General features: G+C 43.3%; 1 protein-coding gene across 1 annotated transcript in view; it reads left to right on the plus strand.

Annotated features, from left to right (window-relative positions):
* Positions 1-22,677, plus strand: part of TRERF1 (transcriptional regulating factor 1) — a 133,140-nt gene that overhangs the window by 102,075 nt on the left and 8,388 nt on the right. The window contains exons 11-16 of the mRNA XM_044287589.1: positions 1,026-1,129; positions 2,265-2,340; positions 13,198-13,286; positions 15,350-15,463; positions 17,484-17,654; positions 17,812-18,020. Coding sequence (XP_044143524.1) covers positions 1,026-1,129; positions 2,265-2,340; positions 13,198-13,286; positions 15,350-15,463; positions 17,484-17,654; positions 17,812-18,020 — 763 coding nt within the window. The remainder of the gene's footprint in view (positions 1-1,025; positions 1,130-2,264; positions 2,341-13,197; positions 13,287-15,349; positions 15,464-17,483; positions 17,655-17,811; positions 18,021-22,677) is intronic.

Below are 22,677 nucleotides of genomic sequence, written 5' to 3' on the forward strand. Positions count from 1 at the left end.
CAGTGGGCTGCCTAGACTGGTACACTGTAACAAGTCATCTGACTATGTCAGCAATGAGGGCAGTGTTTCTGCTTCTAAATATTCATTGACAGCAAACGAAAATGGCAAACAAATGAAACGCAGAAAATAAAGTATATGCTATTCTAATGATTAAGCTTTATTTATGTAGGAGCCTTGACTGCTTAAAAAAAACACACATTTGCATATCCTTTGTTAGGTAATAAAGAGTTAATAGACACGGTTCCTCATTCAAGACCCATATTTCAGACCAGCTACAAAGAGTGTCTCATCCTGGAGGACTCAGCATTATATAAACAGCCCATTGATTTCAGTGGGAACTGTGTAATACATAATTTGTCCAGTGGTGATGCTGCAGGGAAATGAGACACTTGCTGGCAAGTTCCCCTGAGAGATTACAGCTGATTGCTGGGAGTCCCAGCAGCGGGGCCTTTGCTCATACTGGACATATTCAGGCCAGCGTCTATCTTCCACCACTCCCATGACCAGTCACCCTGTAGGCCTCATATCCCTCTTTGTCCTCATCCCTGGTCAGTGGGAGTGTTCTTTTCCAACCGTTGCCCCATGTCAACATGTCCGACTAGCAAACGCTAGTCTACTGGCTATTGGCGTCTTTTATGAGGACATGAATAGAGTTTTCCATGGGAATAATTATATATATTTTTTAAATGGAGCAGAATGAGTCAGAAATAAATAATCATTACTCACCTCACCGATCCTCCTGTGATGCTATTCCCAAGCTGCTGCGATCCCTGCTGCTCTAGACTTACACATCCAGGGCTCATTACACCGGAAATGGCTTGGACTGTCCGCTCAGCCAATCACCGGCCGAGAAGGGTCGCCCCCATTTCCTTTGTCAAAGGAGATAAATGAGCGACAGTGAACTGTATGGGCACTAGTTAGGGACTGAGACTCCACCCCTGTAAAAGAAGCCTTGGTAATGAGATGTTCAGGTTCGGTCCAATGACTCCCCCCTTATAGTAATGCTCTTTCTGTTTTGACCACAGTGGAGGTGTTCCTGAGCATGTCGTGTTCCAGCGTACTACCAGGAGGAGGAACCAACATGGAATACGCTCTGCATTCTCTCTTTGAAGCCAATGGAAACATAATGGTGAGAATATTTTTATGATTTATTCTTTTCCTTTTAGGGGGCAGACATATTGGAGATTGCAGATTTATTTTATTTTTTTTCTATGTCACTATTTCAGTAATCCTGAAATCTTAAAATTTTCACTCTGATCACTGAGCCTCATAAAAGTCTAACACTACTGTAGAGATCACATCTCAGCAGTCATCTCATTGTCATCACACATCATCAATGCCAATATATAGATAACATAGGATAGGTGAGATCACAGCTTATCTACTCCCCTTCCCTGCACACTGATCTCCTCACTGGTCACAGAGCATGCCCACTACTCTTTCCCATATTAGTCATTGAACATCTCCCGACTATTGCGTCTATGGTCCATGTGGCTGCGGTAAAGCATATCTCGGAAAGCTTTTAACAACAACACAGGCAGGATGGCTGCCCTTATAATCAGATGATTTTTAAAAATTTCTGTCACTATTTATATTAACAATTAATCCTCAAATCTTAGAGTTTTCACTCTGATCACTGAGCTGTTCTGTTGAGATCACATCTCGGCAGTCATCTCATTATCATCACACATAATCAGTGCCAATATATAGCTAATACAGGATCCACCTTTCACAATAAGTGATATCACAGCTTATATACTCCCCCTCCCTGTACAGTGATCTCTGCACAGGTCACAGAGCATGCCCACTACGCTTTCCCATAATATCATTGAACATCTCCCGACTATTGTGTCTATGGTCCATGTGGCTGCTGTAAAGCATATCTTGGAATGCTTTACAGGAAAATTAAATGGAAAAAAAAAAAATGTACAATTAGAAAATATAACTAGATCAGGAAAAAAATCTCTCTCCGGTTTTAATTAGTGATGCGTTCTCTTTAAGCTGTAGTGTGCATTACTGCTCAGGATGCACATAGAAAGGAAAAGTCAGCAGAGTTGTACATATGAAAAATGCCCTTGAAGGGGTTGTATAAATTATAAATGAAAAAAAGTTATGTTTTTATCCAGAAACAGCGCCACTCTTGTCCAGGGGCAGTGCCTGGTATTTCAGCTCAGATTTTGTTCTAATCTGAAATAACCCCTTTTGTTTATATAGAGATTTGGTATAGTTTTGTATAATTGCTGTTATTTTATTCTAAATTACAGACTGCATTGGAGATGCTGCTTTTAAGAAATGCACCAAGGCTGAAAACCCATCCACTGGCAAGTTACCACTATGCAGGTAACACTGTCCAATAGGCTGTGTGGCTGACACGTCCGGCCACAAACTGATTCTCATAGCTAGAGGCTATATATATATATATATATATATATATATATATATATATATATATATAATAATTTTGGAAATTATTTGGGATTAGATTATAAGGGGTGTTATTCCTGTGACTTCTTATATTTTGTATGAAGCTTTTTGCCTCATCTGAGATACAGGAGATGAGTAAAGTGTAAAAGGGCATTTGAAAAGATGTTACCTGGATGCAGACCAAATACTCTAGCAACTCTGAAGCATCTTTCCTTAGAACCCTATCTTGGCTAGTTCCTTTGTTATTCCTCCTAGAAAAATATGAATACATTGATAACTGGTCAGTACTATGCCTCTTGTTAAAGGGAACCTGTCATCAACTCTATGCTGCCCATACTAACGGCAGAATAAAGTAGAGACAGGTGAGTGGATTTCAGCGGTCTGTCATTTATAAGTTAAAAGTAAGCGGTTGCCGAGAACCAACATCACAATCATTGCAGACTGGGCCTGGAAAAGAGTCACGGCCACCTGAGAAGAGTCATGGTCATTCATGGATTCCTGCTCTCCTGCCACCTGCTGATGACTGACTGTCTTCTACCTATTTTTCTCCCTTTGTCTCTAGGAGAGAACTGCCAATCATCAGCAGATGGGCGAGAGAGCAGGAGATTATGTATAACCAGGACTCTTCTCAGCTAGATGTGACTCTTTTCCAGGCCTGGGCTGCAATGATTATGATGCCGGTTCTCGGCAACCACTTACTTTTAGCTCCTGAGTGACACACCGCTGACATCAGCATTTCTGTCACTACTTTATGCTGCCCTCAGTGAGATCAGCATAAAGTTGATGACCGGTTCCCTTTAATGGGGAATGTTGATGAGGAGAAGCAGAAAAATAGGGCATCTAATGTATACATTGAATACATTAGTTGTGCCGATCAGATATCGGTAAGTTTCAGGTTTCTGACATTTTACCCTGATTAGAGATCATAAATACAAGAAATAAATGGGAGAATTTAATACCCATGTGCAGTGTCACCCCAGGGTTCCTAGATGACTCTTAGGGCCCAACTGCCATCTGTACAGAAGATGTGCATGCCCACTATTTATTAGATTCATGTAATGTTTGCTGTTGTATCCTTGTATACACAGGACATCTCTTCAATAGATAATAGGTTATTTGTGACTCCCCTCCAAATAGGGTTGTCTTCTGCAGGACCTTTAGAGACCATTATTGTGCAGGAGCCTGGACCCAGCGGAGCAGCCTCTGCTGTTCTAGTGGGCCAACCCAACTCTATCAGAGGGGTTATCCTGTGATTGATGGAAAATGTGAATATCAGAAATCATATAGTAGATGAGACTCTCTTTCTAACAAAGCTAGAACCAGCCCTGTACCTTACATGGATCCAGATATCTCCACATTTATTGCTCCAATTGCTTTGCTCGATTCTCTTCTGATTGGGAGCTCAGGGGGTATGTCCTTTCTCAAGGATTGTGTTCTGTCTCATGGGGGTGAGGGCTTTCTGCTGCAGCTCAGGGGGGTTTCCTTTCTTCTGAAGATTTTTCCCTATCACAGCTCAAGAGGTGTATCTTTTCTCAGAGGGAATGTCATTTCCGCAGCATCTCTCTCTATCTCAGCTCAGGGTTGTGTCCTTTCTCAGGGGCCATGTCCTTTCCGCTGCAGCTCTCTACCCATCACAGCTCAGGGGGCTTGTCCTTTCTTCTGTAGCTGTCTCCTTGTCACAGCTTCTAACATAAGATAAAGCAGGTGGCATTTGAAGGATGGGATTGAGCATGTGCGACCACCTTAGCTATGCTACTGAGGGGGACAGAGAAATTAGCAGCAGATGGCGCTATGCAAATACATGTTATAAATACATAACTCAGTGGCTATACTAAAATTTGAATTGAATGCAATTAGAAAAGTATTCAGATCTAATGTAGAATATGTTTCACAAGACGACCCCTTTAAAGGGGTTCTTCGGGAATTGGGATAATAAAATTACTGAAAATACTCAAATATTACTTAAATATAAATATATTCCCACATTCCATTCATTAGTTCGTCTTGTCCTATTAGTACACACAAAACCCGTCTTAATCACACAGGAGGACAAGTTACTTCACAACACTGAGCTAAAGAGCTGCCTCATCCTCTCTGCTCTGCTTGTCAGGGATTATGATCCTGAATATAGATAATAAGATCTTCAGCTGAATCTCTGTAGGAATGGAGTTCATGAGGAGGTGAAGATGTGGCTGATGAGTTGCAGCTCTTGTATGCAGTCTCCATTACCACAGTCTGTCCTGTCCGTCCTCTCTGTACTTCATGTCTCCTCGTTAACTCCATTCCTACAGAGATTCAGCTGAAGTTCTTATCATCTGTATTCAGAACCATAATCCTTGACAAGTAGAGCAGAGAGGAGGATGAGGCAGCTCTTTAGCTCAGTGTTGTGAAGTAACTTGTCCTGCTGTGTGATCAGGACAGGTTTTGTGTGCACTAATAGGATGGCAGCCATTTTATATCTCCTAATGATTGCTCCTCAGCCAAAACGAGCCATTATAACTAATGAAAGGTATTTGGGAATACATTTATAATAAAGTAGTATTTAAGTATCTTCATTTTCTTAATTCCCGGAGAGCCCCTTTAAGTATGTGAGATTGATTTCATAGTTGCCAACAGTCCTTGAACGCAAGCATTTGTAAAGATCGGTGGGTGTTTTTACATACAGTATTTACCCCAGAGTTGGCATTGTAGGCATTTCCTGGGTGCTTTGCATACAGTTTCCCGAAACCACACAAATTTATGAAACCCAAGTGTGGAAGATTCAGGAATGGGGGTGCGTCACTAGTTTGCCAGGACTATCTAAAAACCCATTTACTTGCCTTCTGCTTTTCTGTGGTTCTTACGTGATATTCCTCTGGAAATGCTGACTTTGAAGGTTACTTGTGGTGTTCGGTGGCAGCTGCGTGGTTGAAATGTGATTGTTTAGTCATACGTTTGAGGTCAGTCAGAATGGCACTGGCTGTCTGATATAATAGTGATAGAAAGCCACAATCAAGCCTTCTATGTGCAAGTCATAGCTGCCATATAATGATCTCACCAAGTCTCCCTGTACAGTAAGATCCATTTATATTAGTGTTGTGCTGCTGCTCAGGCATAGTGTTTGCATTTTATATATATACATTATGTATTGCACTTAACAGCAGTGTTTCCAGGACACACTGTGTGGAATTCTCCAAGCATCAATGGTACACTGTGTTATTTTTGAGGGGGTGGAGCATAAAAGATTAAAAAGAGAATCCATGAGTCATGCTCCACCCCCTCCAGCCCCTGCACTAAACATAACTCTTTCAGTTTTGTATGGATCGTTCATTTAGCTGCAGGAATTTATGGACACATTTTTAACAATTAAAGTCCATCTGGCAGCAGATTTGTACCTATGACACTGGCTGACCTGTTACATGTGCAGCTTGGCAGCTGAAGCATCTGTGTTGGTCCCATGTTCATATGTGCCCGCATTGCTGAGAAAAATGAAGCTTTAATATATGCAAATGAGCCTCTAGGAGCAACGGGGGCGTTACCGTTACACATAGAGGCTCTGCTCTCTCTGCAACTGCCGTGCCCTCTCCACCTTGATTGACAGGGCCAGGAAGGTGTGATGATGTTTACGCTGCCTGGTCCTGTCAATCAAAGTGCAGAGAGAGCAGAGCCCCTAAGGTGTAATAGAAATGCCCCCGTTGCTCCTAGAGGCTCATTTGCATATGATGAAACTTCATTTTTCTCAGCACTGCGGGCACATATGAACATGGGACCAACACAGATGCCTTCAGCTGCCAAGCTGCACATGTAACAGCTCAGCCAGGTGTCATAGGTACAAGATCTGCTGACTATGACCTTTAACCTTCTCAGGACCGCCGCACGCAGGATTGCGTCCTGGCAGAGGCCCTGTTGTTCCTCCTGGACGCGCCGATGCGTCCTCTCGCGAGAGGCGAGATTTCCTGTGAACGCGCGCACACAGGAGCGCGTGTTCACAGGAACCGAAGGTAAACCAATCATTCGCTGGCAGGCTGTAGACGCAATTTTTTTAACCCCTGAAAGGTATATCAGACGCTGTTTTGTTAACAGCGTCTGATATACCTGCTACCTGGTCCTCTGGTGGTCCCTTTTGCGTGGATCGACCACCAGAGGACACAGGTAGCTCTGTAATAAGTAGCACCACACTACACTACACCCCCCCCCCCCTGTCACTTATTAACCCCTGATCACCCCCCTGTAAGGCTCCATTCAGACGTCCGTATGTGTTTTGCGGTTCACCGCAAAACACAGACACCGCGGATCTGCAAAACACGGACACTGGCAATGTGCTTTCCGCATTTTGCGGATCCGCACATTGCCAGAACTATATAGAAAATACCTTTTCTTTTCCGCAATTGCGGACAAGAATAGGACATGTTCTATAGGCTCTACAAAAAACTCAATGTTCGCCCGATCAGGCCTGATCTTGTGCGCACACTTGGGTCAGTCCGCCCCACCGCAGTGACAGAATTTTATTTTTTCTGATCACTGCAAAAACACCGTAAAATCGCTGCGACGCTATAAAGATCACTTTTGAGGGGCATGGCGAGTTCATAGAAGATATATTTATTTTTATTTTTTGGCGGCACAAGTTAGCGGAAATTATTTTTTTGGCACAAGTTTGCCGAAATTATTTTTTGGGTTTTTTTTCTTACAAAGTCTCATATTCCACAAACTTGTGACAAAAAATAAAATCTCACATGAACTCACCATACCCCTCACGGAATTCAAATGCGTAAACATTTTTAGTCATTTATATTCCAGACTTCTTCTCACGCTTTAGGGCCCCTAAAATGCCAGGGCAGTATAAATACCCCATAATTGACCCCATTTTGGAAAGAAGACACCCCAAGGTATTCCGTGAGGGGCATGGCAAGTTCCTAGAATATTATTTTTTTTTTGGCACAAGTTAGCGGAAAATGTTTGTTTTTGGCTTTTTTTCTCTTACAAAATCATTTTCCGCTAACTTGTGCCAAAAAAAATATATTCTAGGAACTCGCCATGCCCCTCACGGAATACCTTGGGGTGTCTTCTTTCCAAAATGGGGTCACATGTGGGGTATTTATACTGCCCAGGCATTTTAGGGGCCCTAAAGTGTGAGAAGTCTGGAATCCAAATGCCTAAAAATGCCCTCCTAAAAGGTACTCATTGGAATTTGGGCCCCTTTGCGCACCTAGGCTGCAAAAAGGTGTCACACATGTGGTATCGCCGTACTCAGGAGAAGTAGGGCAATGTGTTTTGGGGTGTATTTCTACATATACCCATACTGTGTGTGAGAAATATCTCTGTAAATGACAACTTAAAAAAAAAAAAAATGTATACAAAGTTGTCAATTTACAGAGATATTTCTCTCACCCAGCATGGGTATATGTAAAAATACACCCCAAAATACATTGCCCTACTTCTCCTGAGTACAGCGATTCCAATGAGTACTTTCAGGATTTCACAGGGCATTTTTACGCATTTGGATTCCAAACTACTTCTCACGCTTTAGGGCCCCTAAAATGCCCGGGCAGTATAAATACCCCACAAGTGACCCCATTTTGGAAAGAAAACACCCCAAGGTATTCCATGAGGGGTATGGTGAGTACATGTAAAAAAAATAAAAAAAATTGTCACAAGTTAGTGGAATATGAGACTTTGTAAGAAAAAAAAATAATAATAATAATAATCATTTTCTGCTAACTTGTGACAAAAAATAAAAACTTCCATGAACTCACTATGCCCATCAGCGAATACCTTAGGGTGTCTACTTTCCGAAATGGGATCATTTGTGGTGTGTTTCTACTGTCTGGGCATTGTAGAACCTCAGGAAACATGACAGGTGTCAGAAAGTCAAAGTGCGTAAATTCACATTTTTGCACCATAGTTTGTAAACGCTATAACTTTTACCCAAACCAATAAATATACACTTATTGCATTTTTTTTTTATCAAAGACCTGTAGAACAATAAATTTAGAGAAAAATGTATATAGAAATGTAGTTTTAATTGAAAATTTTTACAACAGAAAATGAAAAATGAGTTTTTTTGCAAAAATTTCGGTCAATTTTGATTAATATCAAAAAAAGTAAAAATGTCAGCAGCAATTAAATACCACCAAATGAAAGCTCTATTAGTGAGAAGAAAAGGAGGTAAAATTCATTTGGGTGGTAAGTTGTATGACCGAGCAATAAACCGTGAAAGTAGTGTAGTGCAGAATTGTAAAAAGTGGTCTGGTCATTAAGGGGGTTTAAGCTAGGGGGGCTGAGGTGGTTAATGACCTACAGTATAGAAATAGTACCTGAAATAAAGGTTAAAAGTTTTATTACATAATCATACTGTATTTTCTGAAACCTGCCACCTTGTGTCAATGTCACACAATATTTTACACTAATCAGCTCCTTCATGCAATTTTGCATCCAAGTGTAACATTTTATTTAAAAAAAATATATAATAATTATGGTACATAAATCATATTAAAATGTTTAACTCAAGCAGAGCCTGAGACGCCCAACACCTAAATTTATTTTCACTAAGTCGTCAGAACTGAACAGCCAAAAAGATGCTGGTAAACATTCTCATCACAGAGTAGACAAGTATGGATGGAAGTACCTTCATGGTAGTGTACCTTTTAAGAGGAACATGAAAATGACCTATTGTTTGAATCAAGTTTTTATGTTAAACATTTTATTTAGAATTTTTGGTGACTTATTTTTTTTACATTTTATGTCATTATCTGTATTTAAAAAATAATCCTAAAATCATGCAATTCTCACACTGGCCACTAGGCTTAAAACACGTCAAGACTTCCTATCCTGTTCTTTGTAGCGCAGCCACATGGGGCGTTGACACAATAGAGAGGACGGACCTCATTGACTTCTATGGTGGAGTTTTCTAAGCGTGCTCTGTGACCTGTGCAGAGGTCAGGAGGGAGGTATCACAGTGGATCCTGTGTTATCTATACAGAGGTGATATCTGTCATTGTAATTCTGCCTGTACTGATAATGCAATGGCTACTAAAAAGTTACCTGTAAAGAACCGGAAGTCTCAACTTATTTTTAGGACTAGTGGCCAGTGCTATAACTGCATGATTTTAGATATTTTGTTCTAAATATAGTGATGTGGAAAATGTAAAACTAAAATTACAACAAAAAATGTGTAAAATAAAATCCTGATTTAATCAATAGGCAATTTTCAGATTTTTCTTACTTGCGCCCTGTAGCCTGCATCACCTTTTTAAAGATTCACACTTATCTGCTCTCTGTCGTTCCAGTCCGGCGCGCTGGCTCCCGCTCATCCATCTTCTGGTCTCCAGCTTGTTTTTTTTTTCCGAGAGACATTTTCGCCTGCGCTGGTGCAGCCAATGACTGGTTTCAGCAGTGATGCTGAAGCAGCGCACATGACGAAAACAAGCTGGACACCAGAATATGGACGAACATCATCCAGTGCGCAGGACCGGAGGAGATGCAGGCTACGGGGGAGTAAGTAAGGCTACTTTAACACTTGCTTTTTTAAATCCGGTTTTGAGATCCGGCAGCAGATCTCAATACCGGAATTAAACGGATCAGTTTTGATCTTGCACATCAGGATTCACCCTTTCCGTTAGGATGCGGTTGTGTGAAATCAAAACGGAAAAAACGGATCAATCACTAAATACACTGAAAGTCAATGAGTGGCAGATTTTTTTTTTTTTTTTTTTTTTAGGAGCCTAAAAAAACTGATCTGCCACCCATTGACTTTTATTGTTTTCAGTACCAGATCCGTTTTTTTTTGTTGTTAGTTTTTTCAGTTTCTATGACTGGACACAAAACCGCAGCTATGTTTTTCTATACTACAGACAATTCTATCCGTTCACATCAGCTTTTGAAGCAGGTTTAGTTATTACAAACCACAACAAAGCCACACATTGCATTTTTTGGATTTGGACTGAAAGTGCATCCTGGATTTTGGCATCGGTTTGCTCTCCTCCATAAAAATGAGTTAGTATCCATAAATTTTTTTTTTTTACAAAATATATGTCAAAATGACATGAAGAACAATGCTAGAGCGAAACCAGCTCGGACTATGTGCAGAGCCTCACCCTGACCGCACACTGACACCGAGGAGCACAATCTACGTATTACTTACTTATCACCCTGTGACCAGGTCTTACTGATCCTGCGTGATACGACCCTCCACAATAAGACCTCTCATTATCTGTGCGACAGTAGATCCATTCGCACAAAGGAGGTAACAGAAGACTATCTCGATGGAGATAGTCATTAGTGCTTTATCATACACTATATTGGATGGAAGAACACAGAAGGAAACAACGCCATTCCAGACTCTGCAAAAATGGGCTTTCACTCATGTTTTTTTTTACTCTTTGGTATCTACAAATATGGAAACCACCAACAAGCAGGCCACTGCTACCGACAAATTATATTATGGATTTTTTTATTTTTATTTTTTAACCATAGGTTGTACATTACATCCAAGTCAAGGTCATTAACGCAGTATTTGATGACTATGAATATTGAATGTACAGTATTTATTACATTGGTCATGTTACTGTTAATAACAGGCGTTATTAATGTGGTGAAGTGCTGGCTATCAGACCCACAGCCCGTTCACAATATGGAAACATTATATGCTGAAAGTACTAAACAGACACATACAATAAAAATAATAGATCCATCATCAGCAACTTGTTTATGGTTTCCAGTGCCTAGAGACTGGTGAAAGTTCTGCAGATGTCATATGAAGTACTAGAGTTTATGTACTACATGGTCGAGTCCCATTATTCTGACCACCAGCTAATATCCAGAGTAACCGCTGTGTGTAGCACGGACAGCGGCTAGACGGGCTGGGAGTGACTCCGTAAGGTCCTGGTAGGTTGTCCCAGGTATCTGGAGCCATGCTGACTGCATCCCACAGCTGCTGGAGGGGGATCAATAGAGCAAACACGACCATTCGAGGTGGTCCCACAGATGCTTAATTCTGTTCAAGTCTGGGGAATTAGGGGCCAGGGTAGTATCTGAAGTCTTGGTCATGCTCTTCCGACCAATGCCGGACATTTCTAGCCGTGTGACATGTCTCATTGTCTTGCTGGAAAATCCCATCCGTCACCAGCTTGTGTTCTTCCAGCAATGGCTGCAGGGTGTCTGTTCTCTGATGTTTCTCACCTGACATGCCAACGTCCTGATGAAGTAGAAAATGTCACTCATCGGAGAAGACAACCCTTTACCAATCAGTGGAGGTCCAGTTCGGACACAGACATGTAAATTGAAGCCTTTTCCGCTGATGCAGCTTCGTTAGCAGAGGTGCAGTGTCCGTCCGTCTGCTCCGGAGCCCCATATGCAGTTGGGTTCTCTGAATGGTTGTCTTAGACACATGTCTGGTGCCCCCTGGTTCATTCTGGCGGTGAGCTGCTCCACTGTAGCATCAGTCCACCCTCATGCACCTTCGTAGCCGACGTTCACCTCTCACATCAGTGGCACGTGGTGCTCCGAAGTTTTCATGTCACTTATTTACAATGGTGCAATTTGTCCACTCCCCGTACACTTTCACTCCAGAAGCATGTGACCTGTTCACACTGCTCAGTGTCCGAAATACGTCCGCCCTTGGCCCGAAAGCCAATTATCAACCCTTTTTGCAACTCTGATAAATATCCCCTATTACCCATGACAGTAGGATATGTGTGCAGACAACCTATAGCACACCTTATATACCCACCGAGCCAGCTCAGCTCACCTTATATACCCACCGAGCCAGCTCAGCTCACCTTATATACCCACCGAGCCATCTTAGCACACCTTATATACCCACCGAGCCAGCTCAGAACACCTCATATACCCACCAAGCCAGCTCAGAACACCTTATATACTCACTGCTACACACTGCTGATGTTGAGAGTAGGAGGGGGTCAGAATAATGGGGGGACTTGACTGTATATACTGTGTATATAACCAAAAATGCTCTGGATGCAAGATGTAGCCATGCATGTTTTCAACTTTAGGGCTGTTGGATAGAAAAAAATAGTGCCTACCACCTATGTCAGCCGGCCATAGACATAAAATAACTAACAAAAGTTATCCAGCTCATGCACACGAACATGTGCGCCCTGTGACTATGCATGGGCACCGGCATTGTGGCCCCCGTTTGTGGATGCGGAACCATTCACTTGAATGGGTTTGTGATCCACACGATTCATTCCGCACTGCTAAAAAATAGAACCATTTCTTTTGCCGTCGACTGAAATCCCACTGGAAGCGCTGCGTAGTGCCTCCACTCCACACTGCTCCGTATATTGCGGACCCATTTAAGGGAATGGGTCCGCATCCAGGATACGGAGTGCACAGGGCTGGTGCCTGTATATTGCTGAACCGCGGTTTGCAGTACGGGCACGGACGGCTTACGGTCGCGTGAATGGACCCTAATATATATGGTTGGCTCAGAAGAACACATTCCGTCTATGGAGGGAGGAGGGGTGTGTAGCTGCCAGATATCTCCATTACCAAAGCAGAGAGAGGATGCAGGAGTAGCCTCTGATCTGTGGCTCTCAGGCTGCTGCTAACTACAACTCCCAGCATGCTTGCAGGCAAGGACGTTAAGGTGTCTTTAGACTGCTTAAAACACATTATTTATATGTTTCACCTGTCAAGTCCAAAAAAAACATGTGCATGTTTTCCAATCTGACACCAACCAATCCCCCTTCCCCCCAAAGTCATCGGGTGGTAGAGGGATGTCGCTACCGTTTTTCCAGCCTCCAACTGAAACTCTATTTATATTCCTTTTTCCAGGATCCGATTACTGGACCACCAACGAGAAGAAGAGTTTTAACAAAGCAATAAACACCTGCAATAAGGATTTATTCCATGTCCAGAAGATGGTAAATTCCTCCTGTTGTCATATGGACAGTAGAGAATATGGTAAAAATCCATTAAAGGGGTTGTCTGAGATAAAAAATAAATACAACCTCTGACAGGCAGGAATAGTCATAAAATAATAAAAGGACACGTACTCGCCAACTGCACCTGCCTCCAATCCTCCCCGATGCTGCATCCATGACGTCATCTTATTGGCTGCAGCAATGACATCCCAAACACTGCTGCAGCCATCACTGGCCTCAGCGGTATACGGCACAGTGATTGGCTGCAGTGGTATGGAGAGGTATATGGGCGCGACATTGCTGCAGCCAAACAAACAAAGCCGGTCCAGGGGGATAAGAGGGTAGGTGAATATACGTTCTTTTATTATTTTAAGACCATTCCTGTAGATTTTTTTATGACAACCCCTTTAATGCAGCATATGATATGTGATCGGCCAGAAATACTGATAATCCAGAGTTTGGGGAAGGGGGGGGAGAATCACTTATATACAGTTTCATGAACATTTCATGTCAGAAATTATTATTATTCTTAAATCATAATTTAAAACATAAAATGGTTGCGGTATACTGTAGAATAGAAACAGACGGTTGGCGGTATGTGCAGAGTGCACGACGATGATAGGACATTAGATACCAAAGCATGTATGGAGAGACGACAGCTCCTCGCCCGACCGTCACAAGGAGAAAGTGCTGTGATAAGTGTTGGGTTCACCCCCGGGGCAGAGATGGCCATCAGTCTCATTTCCTCCCGACACAAGCCAAGAACAAATGTTCTGATGTCACGTAGGACAGACAGCAGCAACTGATGGAAACGTTATAGCTTGTCTATAGCAGACTGCTCCATGGCTGACCTCACAAGACGGGACTTGTGGCATCTACAAGGAGCACTGTTTAAAGGGCATCTGTCAGCAGATTTGTACCTATGACACCTGGCTGAGCTGTTACATGTGCAGCTTGGCAGCTGAAGGCATCTGTCGTTGGTCCCATGTTCATATGTGCCCGCATTGCTGAGAAAGATGATGTTTTCATATATGCAAATGAGGCTCTAGGAGCAATGGGGGCGTTACCATTACACCTAGAGGCTCTGCTTTCTCTCCAGCTGCCGCGCCTGCAGCTGACAGGGTGAAGTGTGATAATGGTTTCAATCTCTGACCCTGTCAAAGTGCAGACGGTGCGGCAGTTGTAGAGAGGGCGGAGCCTCTAGGAGTAATGGTAACGCCCCCATTGCTCCTAGAGGCTCATTTGCATATAGTAAAACATCATCTTTCTCAGCACTGCGGGCACAAATGAACATGGGACCAACACAGATGCCTTCGGCGGCCAATCGCACATGTAACAGGTCAGCCATGGTTGTAGGTACAAACTTGCTGACAGATGCCCTTTAAGGAAAGGGAGTACACACGATCCTCGGATGACGGCATTATGCTGCTACTTCTGGCCGCACAGAAAATGATATCAGGAAATGACTCCTAACACTAAATATAATTAGCAGCATGGTCATAAAGTGAATAGGGCCACCATAACTCTACCCGAAATAAGTATCAATGACAACGAACCCCACGTATATTGCCAACATCTATGGCAACTTCCTTAGGAGGGGCCGGTGGATATGCTTGGGGTTTTTACTACCATGCGGTCCTGGCTATCCCAATTATTCTTATGCGACTGGTTTTGTATGAGCATTTGCACACCCGTCAGCCCCGTTTCACACTGCCGGCAGGCTGTTCCGACATGGTATACTGGGAATCGGCCAGACACAAACCATTTTGCCCAGCCGATTCTCTGCATATTTGCTGGGTTTTGGCTAGATCTCCGCTGGACCCCATTATAGTTAATGGGGCCAGGTGGCAATATGGCAGTGAAGGATCCACCAGGCTGTTCCCGACAGGACCACCCTGCTGTATCTGTGAAACTGGCCTTCTGGAGATACACATTTTATTACATTTCTGTGATTTAGTAGCAGACATTTATAATTATAGCACGTACTGGTGAGCCTGTGTGACCTCCATGCATGGACAGATAAAACAAGATCTTAATGAAGCCGCGTTGCCGTTGTTTTCTAGATAAAGACAAAGACGGTGTCGCAGTGCGTCGAATATTATTACACCTGGAAGAAGATCCTGCACATGGGCCGCAGGCAGAGGTCACGTCTCATTGAACTGCATGAGGATGATACGGTGAGGGTATTGTCCTAGGACGGCCCGGGGTGTGATATTTCATATTGAGGAGGGGGTCACATGAATATGGTGGGATATCTGGATGGGAGTTGTGGTTGTACCAGCAAATGAAAATGCATTCAGGTTCTAAGACCCCACTGCCTGCTGGAATGAAGGGGCCTAACGCCTGTACAGAAGCTCATAACCATTCATCTCTATATAGTCCAGTCCACATGGCCTCCATGAGGTACAGGCTCTGTGCACCCGCTTTGTTTGTAGCCCCTGTAGTGCCGTTTTTTCTGTTTGGGTGATCTGAAACCTCAGATTTTACCTCCAAGTGCCGCAGGTTAAGCAGCAAACACAGGTAAAACTCATTAAAGTGATGAGACCACATCAGTCAGCAGTAAAAATGCATGTGTTTTGTGCCCTGTGGTTCTGGCTGCATCACGTCCGTTACATCTGAACATACCCTAAGGCTAGGTCTACACAACTACACTGCAACATTTGTCACGCAACAATATTAATAATGATAGTCTATGGTGTCGCATACTGCGATGTGACAGTCGCAAAAAAATCCATTTGAGATGGATTTTTTCGCAACTGTCGCATCGCAGTCACAGCATTCGACACCATAGACTATCGTTATAAAAATTGTTGCGCGACAAAATGCCGTCGTGTAGACCTAGCCTAAAGCTACATTCACACTACAGTAAAAAAAAAAAAATTTTGCATCCATTTTTTGTCCGTTTTGCATCCGTTTTTAACGGCAGTAATAAGGTCCCCCCTGAGTGGCCCCCAGCATTAATAATGTGCAGGATTTTTTTTATTACTTAATTACGGCCATTAGACAGGAGTGCACCCGTCTAATGGCCCTTAGAAATGGGTACACTAGTGAAAAAATGCCTTTTAGGGGTTAAAAAAATAAACCTTATCCACTTGCACGGGCAGAGGCAGTTCTTTTAAAATGAAAATTATTTTTATTTTAACTCCTAAAAGGTAGTACCCATTTTTTACGGCGAATAGACAGGTGCACTTAAAAAAAAACCGTCATGTGAATAGCTCCATTTACCTCAATTGGTTCTAAGAATGACCGCATGACAGCGATTTTTCACTGTTGTGTGAATGTAGCCCAAGGCTGATCAGGTCCATCTAAGCTCCTTAGTTACGCACTTCTGCCCCTTCATTCCAGCGATCACTAGTGGTCTCAGTACCTGGACCCCTATCAATCAAAATGTTTTTGGGAGGCAATAGTGACAATTAAAGCCACCTATGTAATTTTGATCTATTTGGCACAAACTATCCATGCATCTTGCAGGGATAAACATCCCCCAAAATGTGAACAGGGCTATTTCCAAATATGTAACATGAAGCCCAACAGTACACTACAACATAAACTCCGCCATCAAACACTGGTGGGTTTTTCTCTTCTGTCCCATCGAGGTTATAGTCGCACTGGATTTTTCCATCAGAAAAATCTACCACAGAATCCATGAGCGACCCATGGATTTCTGCCACAATTTGTGGATCCTCCTCATTCAGTGGCGCTAATCTGCAAGTGAACAACCTCTCTGCAGAAACCACCCCATAAAGGTCCATGTCCTTTCTTTGGAAATCTGCTCAGAAATGATCCCTGCGGTCGTATGGTTGGCAGAGCAGATTCCCATTGAAAACAACGGGGGTTGGTTTCCGTGTGGATTTTGGTGCAGAAATCCACACACCACTTCTGTGAACCAGCCCTAAAGGGTATTATCCAGGCATAGTCTTTCTCCCGATCTACCACTGCCGGCCAGGGCAATCGTCTGACCAGTTAGTATTAATTAGAATAGGACCCTTGCATGCTACGCTCGCTAGGTATCTGACATTTGCTTTGGTAACTGTACCTCCCAGGATGCAGTGGTGCCTCACCATGCCTAGTGTCAGAGCGGCCAGGATGGTATTCCTGGATAATCCCGTTATGTAACGCCCTCTGCACACAAGACTAGTGATTAGGCCTCGATTTATCACATGTATTGCACTGACAAATATCATTTCCTTTGCTTAGACCAGTGTGGATGAGGAGGATGGAGATGAACCCAAGAAGAACCATGCAGCCTATCAACCAGTGCAGAAAACTCCGGAACTACTACATCCAGCAGTGAACGACCATTCTGTACCTGCACACACTGGCCCTCCAGCCGCCAACTTTGTGTGTGAAATGGGAAACTGCGGAGCTGTAAGTGCACAGTCATTAGTGGCAGGCATACAGCGCAGGGACGTGCTACCATCCTGAAAAGAGGGTTTCTTTATTTCCGACAGATTCTCGTGATACTATGTTACACTGAGCGCAGTTTTCTCCCTGTCATATTATATCCTGTCCTTTTGGTTTACAGATATTCTGCTCCAGGCAGGCTCTGAACGGCCATGCCCGTATTCACGGAGGAACAGCTACCACCGCCAAGGTGTTTACAGCTACAAGTACTGGAAGATCCAAATCAGGGACTCAGAGTGAATACTGTTCTGTGAAGAGCTCCCCGGCGCACAGCACCACTAGCGGGGAGACCGACGCTACATCCGTATTCCCATGTAAACTCTGCGGCAAGTAAGTAGCAGCTCATTCTTGCCATGTCAGGGCGCCAGAGTAAATTGCTGCCGCTATGCGCCAGCGTCAAGGCTGTATCCATGATGTTGATTTCTAGGTGGTCGCCTTTTGGACGCTTTTTTTTTTTTATTTCTAGGAGGTTCCCTTTCTTCTTTTTTTTTATTTTTTTTTATTTTTATTGCTGCGGCCCGATATTCGCTGTAAAAGTAGTTTCAGGCGAGCGTATTCATTCCAGGAAGCTTTCTCCACTTGTGAATGGTATTTCCCACTCTGAACACTGCTCCTTTTGAAGTGAACGTGCAGCATTATAATTTATGATGATGTGAATTTCAATCTCTTCTCCGATCTACCAAACTATAGTCACCGCATTACGTTATAAGGCCTCTTTTACACGGGCATCATGTTTTTGGGCCGGATAACATGCAGCTGCGTCGCAGGAAAATGCACGATTTTTCCGCGCAAGTGCAAAACATTTTAATGCGTTTTTGCATGCACGTGAAAAAAATCGGCATGTTTGCTACCCGAACTTCTTCAAAGAAGTTCAGGTTTGGGTTTGGTGTTGTGTAGATTGTATTATTTTCCTTTATAACATGGTTATAAGGGAAAATAATAGCATTCTTAATATAGAATGCATAATACAATAGAGCTGGAGGGGTTAAAAAAATCCACCTAATCCACTTGTTTGCGCAGCCCAGCTTCTCTTCTGTCTTCATCTTTGCTGTGCAGTAGGAATAGGACCTTTTGATGACATCACTGCGCTCATCACATGGTCCATCACATGAATTATCACTGTGGTGATGGATCATGTGACGGACCATGTGATGAGCGCAGTGATGTCATCAAAAGGTCCTATTCCTACTGCACAGCAAAGATGAAGACAGAAGACAAGCCGGGCTGCGCGAACAAGTGGATTGAGGCGAGTTAAATTTTTAATTTTTTTTTAACCCCTCCAGCGCTATTGTACTATGCATTCTGTATTAAGAATGCTATTATTTTCCCTTATAACCATGTTATAAGGGAAAATAATAATGTTCGGGCCCCCATCCCGATAGTCTCCTAGCAACCGTGCGTAAAAATCGCACCGCATCCGCACTTGCTTGCGGATGCTTGCGATTTTCACGCCGCCCCATTCACTTCTATGGGGCCTGTGTTGCGTGAAAGACGCACAAAATAGAGCATGCTGCGATTTTCACGCATTGCACCCGTGCGGATATCTCGCCCGTGTGAAAGGGGCCTAACAGTTCAGTAGACCGGTGGTGAGACTGGAATTCATCACATCATAAATCATTATAATGCTGGGAGTTGACTTCACAGGAGCAGCGTTCAGGCAGGAATATACCGCTCGCACAAGGGGAGTGTTTCCCGGTATTTATACGCTCGTCTGTAAGACGCCTAAGTCAATAGGAAAATGTTAAACACACTACAAACTGCATTTTTGTGCTGTTTTTTTTGTTTCACTTTTTGTATACCCTTTTTTTGGGGGGGGGGGGAGTAGTTTTTAAAAAAAAAATGTCAAAATGCAGCATGCTCTTGGTCTGGCCTTTTTTCATGAATTTTCCATAGGACTAGAAAAATGCATGATAAAAATTTATAAATTAAAAAAAGCCACCCAAAAATACAAGAACTTACCAATCATACTGTGAATTCAGATGTTAGCTATGTTAGGCCTCCTTGAGTTAAGTTTTCTTGGTGGCATTTTTTACGTGCATTTTTCTAGGTCCTATATAGGCGCTTGTTGGGGGGGAACAGGAGAAAAAAGTCTATTCCCAGAGCATACTGAAAAAATTTCTACTAAAATGCTGTGCACGCAGGCTTTTCATTAGTTCGCTATAGACTTTAAAATAACATCTGTAGTATTTTTGACAACTAAAAACGCTGAGAAAAAAACACAGCAGGTGAATCCAGTCTTGGGGTCCGGCTACACGGAGACGCTGAAAAGTCGCGTGACATTTGTAATGATGGTCAATGTTGTCGCAATGTGACATGCTTGCTATGACGCGAGTTGTAAAAATCCATCCAAGTTGGATTTTTTTTGCGACTGTTGCAGCATGTCACATTGCAACGCCATTGACTATCATTACGAAAAAAGTTGTTTGACTGTTCTGCGACGAGAAGTTGCGCAACAAGTGTTGCCGTCTCGCTGTACCCTTTTTGTCACGCAACACTTGCCGCGGTGTAGCTGAACCCTTAGGGCTCTTTCACACGAGCGGAACCCGTGCGTGGAATCCGCTGCTTGAAAGAGTGCCAAGCCCCGTTATGGACAGCAGAGACACTGACACATAATTGATAATGCTCTTTGCCTCTCTCTGACCTTTTTACTTTTTACCTAATCACAGTGACAATTTTATCCGGAACAGGGCTTGGCACTCTTTCACGCAGCATATTACCCGAATGGCATTCGCTCGTGTGAAAGAGCCTTTACAGAGAATAACATGAGCTGTTCTCTAATGTGGCCTGTAGGTGTCACTGTTTAGGCCTGGTATTCCAAAACCCGAAACACCAGTGCTCGCTGTTGCTGCCTGCTCACTTGTTTTATTTTTAATTTACTACCCACATCTTCCCAATTGTGCCCCCCAAGTCACAGGAAAGTGCATCGTATCAGATACTCCATACAGTGCATGGCTGTAACATAAATGGTCCCAGACAGAGAAATTATTCCTTGTACGTTCTGATTAAAGAAACATTCCTCAGTTGCAAGCCCTCCCTTGTTACTCAGGTACTCAGATGATTGTATGTTATAGTTTTAGGCAAATAATTAATTATAAGATATCCAGGGACATACAGTTGCAAGGAAAAGTATGTGAACCCTTTGGAATGATATGGATTTCTGCACAAATTGGTCATAAAATGTGATCTGATCTTCATCTAAGTCACAACAATAGACAATCACAGTCTGCTTAAACTAATGACACACAAAGAATTACATGTTACCATGTTCTTATTGAACACACCATGTAAACATTCACAGTGCAGGTGGAAAAAGTATGTGAACCCTTGGATTTAATAACTGGTTGAACCTCCTTTGGCAGCAATAACTTCAACCAAACGTTACCTGTAGTTGCAGATCAGACGTGCACAACGGTCAGGAGTAATTCTTGACCATTCCTCTTTACAGAACTTTTTCAGTTCAGCAATATTCTTGGGATGTCTGGTGTGAATCGCTTTCTTGAGGTCATGCCACAGCATCTCAATCGGGTTGAGGTCAGGACTCTGACTGGGCCACTCCAGAAGGCGTATTTTCTTCTGTTTAAGCCATTCGGTTGTTGACTTACTTCTATGCTTTGGGTCGTTGTCCTGTTGCAACACCCATCTTCTGTTGAGCTTCAGCTGGTGGACAGATGGCCTTAAGTTCTTCTGCAAAATGTCTTCATAAACTTGGGAATTCATTTTTCCTTTGATGATAGCAATCCGTCCAGGCCCTGACGCAGCAAAGCAGCCCCAAACCATGATGCCCCCACCACCATACTTCACAGTTGGGATGAGGTTTTTATGTTGGTGTGCTGTGCCTCTTTTTCTCCACACATAGTGTTGTGTGTTTCTTCCAAACAACTCAACTTTGGTTTCATCTGTCCACAGAATATTTGCCAGTACTGCTGTGGAACATCCAGGTGCTCTTGTGCAAACTGTAAACGTGCAGCAATGTTTTTTTTGGACAGCAGTGGCTTCCTCTGTGGTATCCTCCCATTTATAGACAATTTGTCTTACCGTGGACTGATGAACAGCAAGACTTTTGGAGATACTTTTATAACCCTTTCCAGCTTTATGCAAGTCAACAATTCTTAAAGGGCTTCTGTCACCCCCCAAAAGTAATTTTTCATTTTTGGGCTAATGAATAATCGCACTATAAGGATTTTAAATATATAGTGCTCTTACATTTTTCTGTGGTTTAGTTTCTTTAAAAACGTCACTTTTATAATATGTTAATTACCTGGCTACCAGCAAGTAGGGCGGTTGCTTGCTGGTAGCCGCCGCATCCTCCTTTAAAAAAAAAACGCCCCCTGCTCCTGTTGATTGACAGGGCCAGTGAGCGCTCTGCTCCTTCGGCTGGCCCTGTCTGCGTTCCAAATCTCGCGCCTGCGCCGTACCGGTCTTCAGTCGGCGCAGGCGCACTGAGAGGAGGATGCTTGCTCGGCCGCTCCTTCCTCAGTGCGCCTGCGCCGGGTGTAGATGTGACGTCATCGGCGCAGGCGCACTGAGGAAGGAGCGGCCGAGCGAGGTCTTCCTCTCAGTGCGCCTGCGCCGACTGAAGACCGGTACGGCGCAGGCGCGAGATTTGGAGCGCAGACAGGGCCAGCCTTAGGAGGAGAGCGCTCGCTGGCCCTGTCAATCAACAGGAGGAGGGGGCGTTTTTTTTAAAGGAGGATGCGGCGGCTACCAGCAAGTAACCTGCCCTACTTGCTGGTAGCCAGGTAATTAACATATTATAAAAGTGCAGTTTTTAAAGAAACTAAACCACAGAAACATGTAAGACCACTATATATTGAATAATCGCACTATAAGGATTTTAATTAGCCCAAAAATGAAAAATTACTTTTGGGGGGGTGACAGAAGCCCTTTAATCGTAGGTCTTCGGAGAGTTCTTTTGTGCGAGGCATCATTCACATCAGGCAATGCTTCTTGTGAAAAGCAAACCCAGAACTGGTGTGTTTTTTTTATA

The sequence above is a fragment of the Bufo gargarizans genome, chromosome 3 (assembly GCF_014858855.1).
Source record: "Bufo gargarizans isolate SCDJY-AF-19 chromosome 3, ASM1485885v1, whole genome shotgun sequence".
Lineage (NCBI taxonomy): Eukaryota > Metazoa > Chordata > Amphibia > Anura > Bufonidae > Bufo > Bufo gargarizans.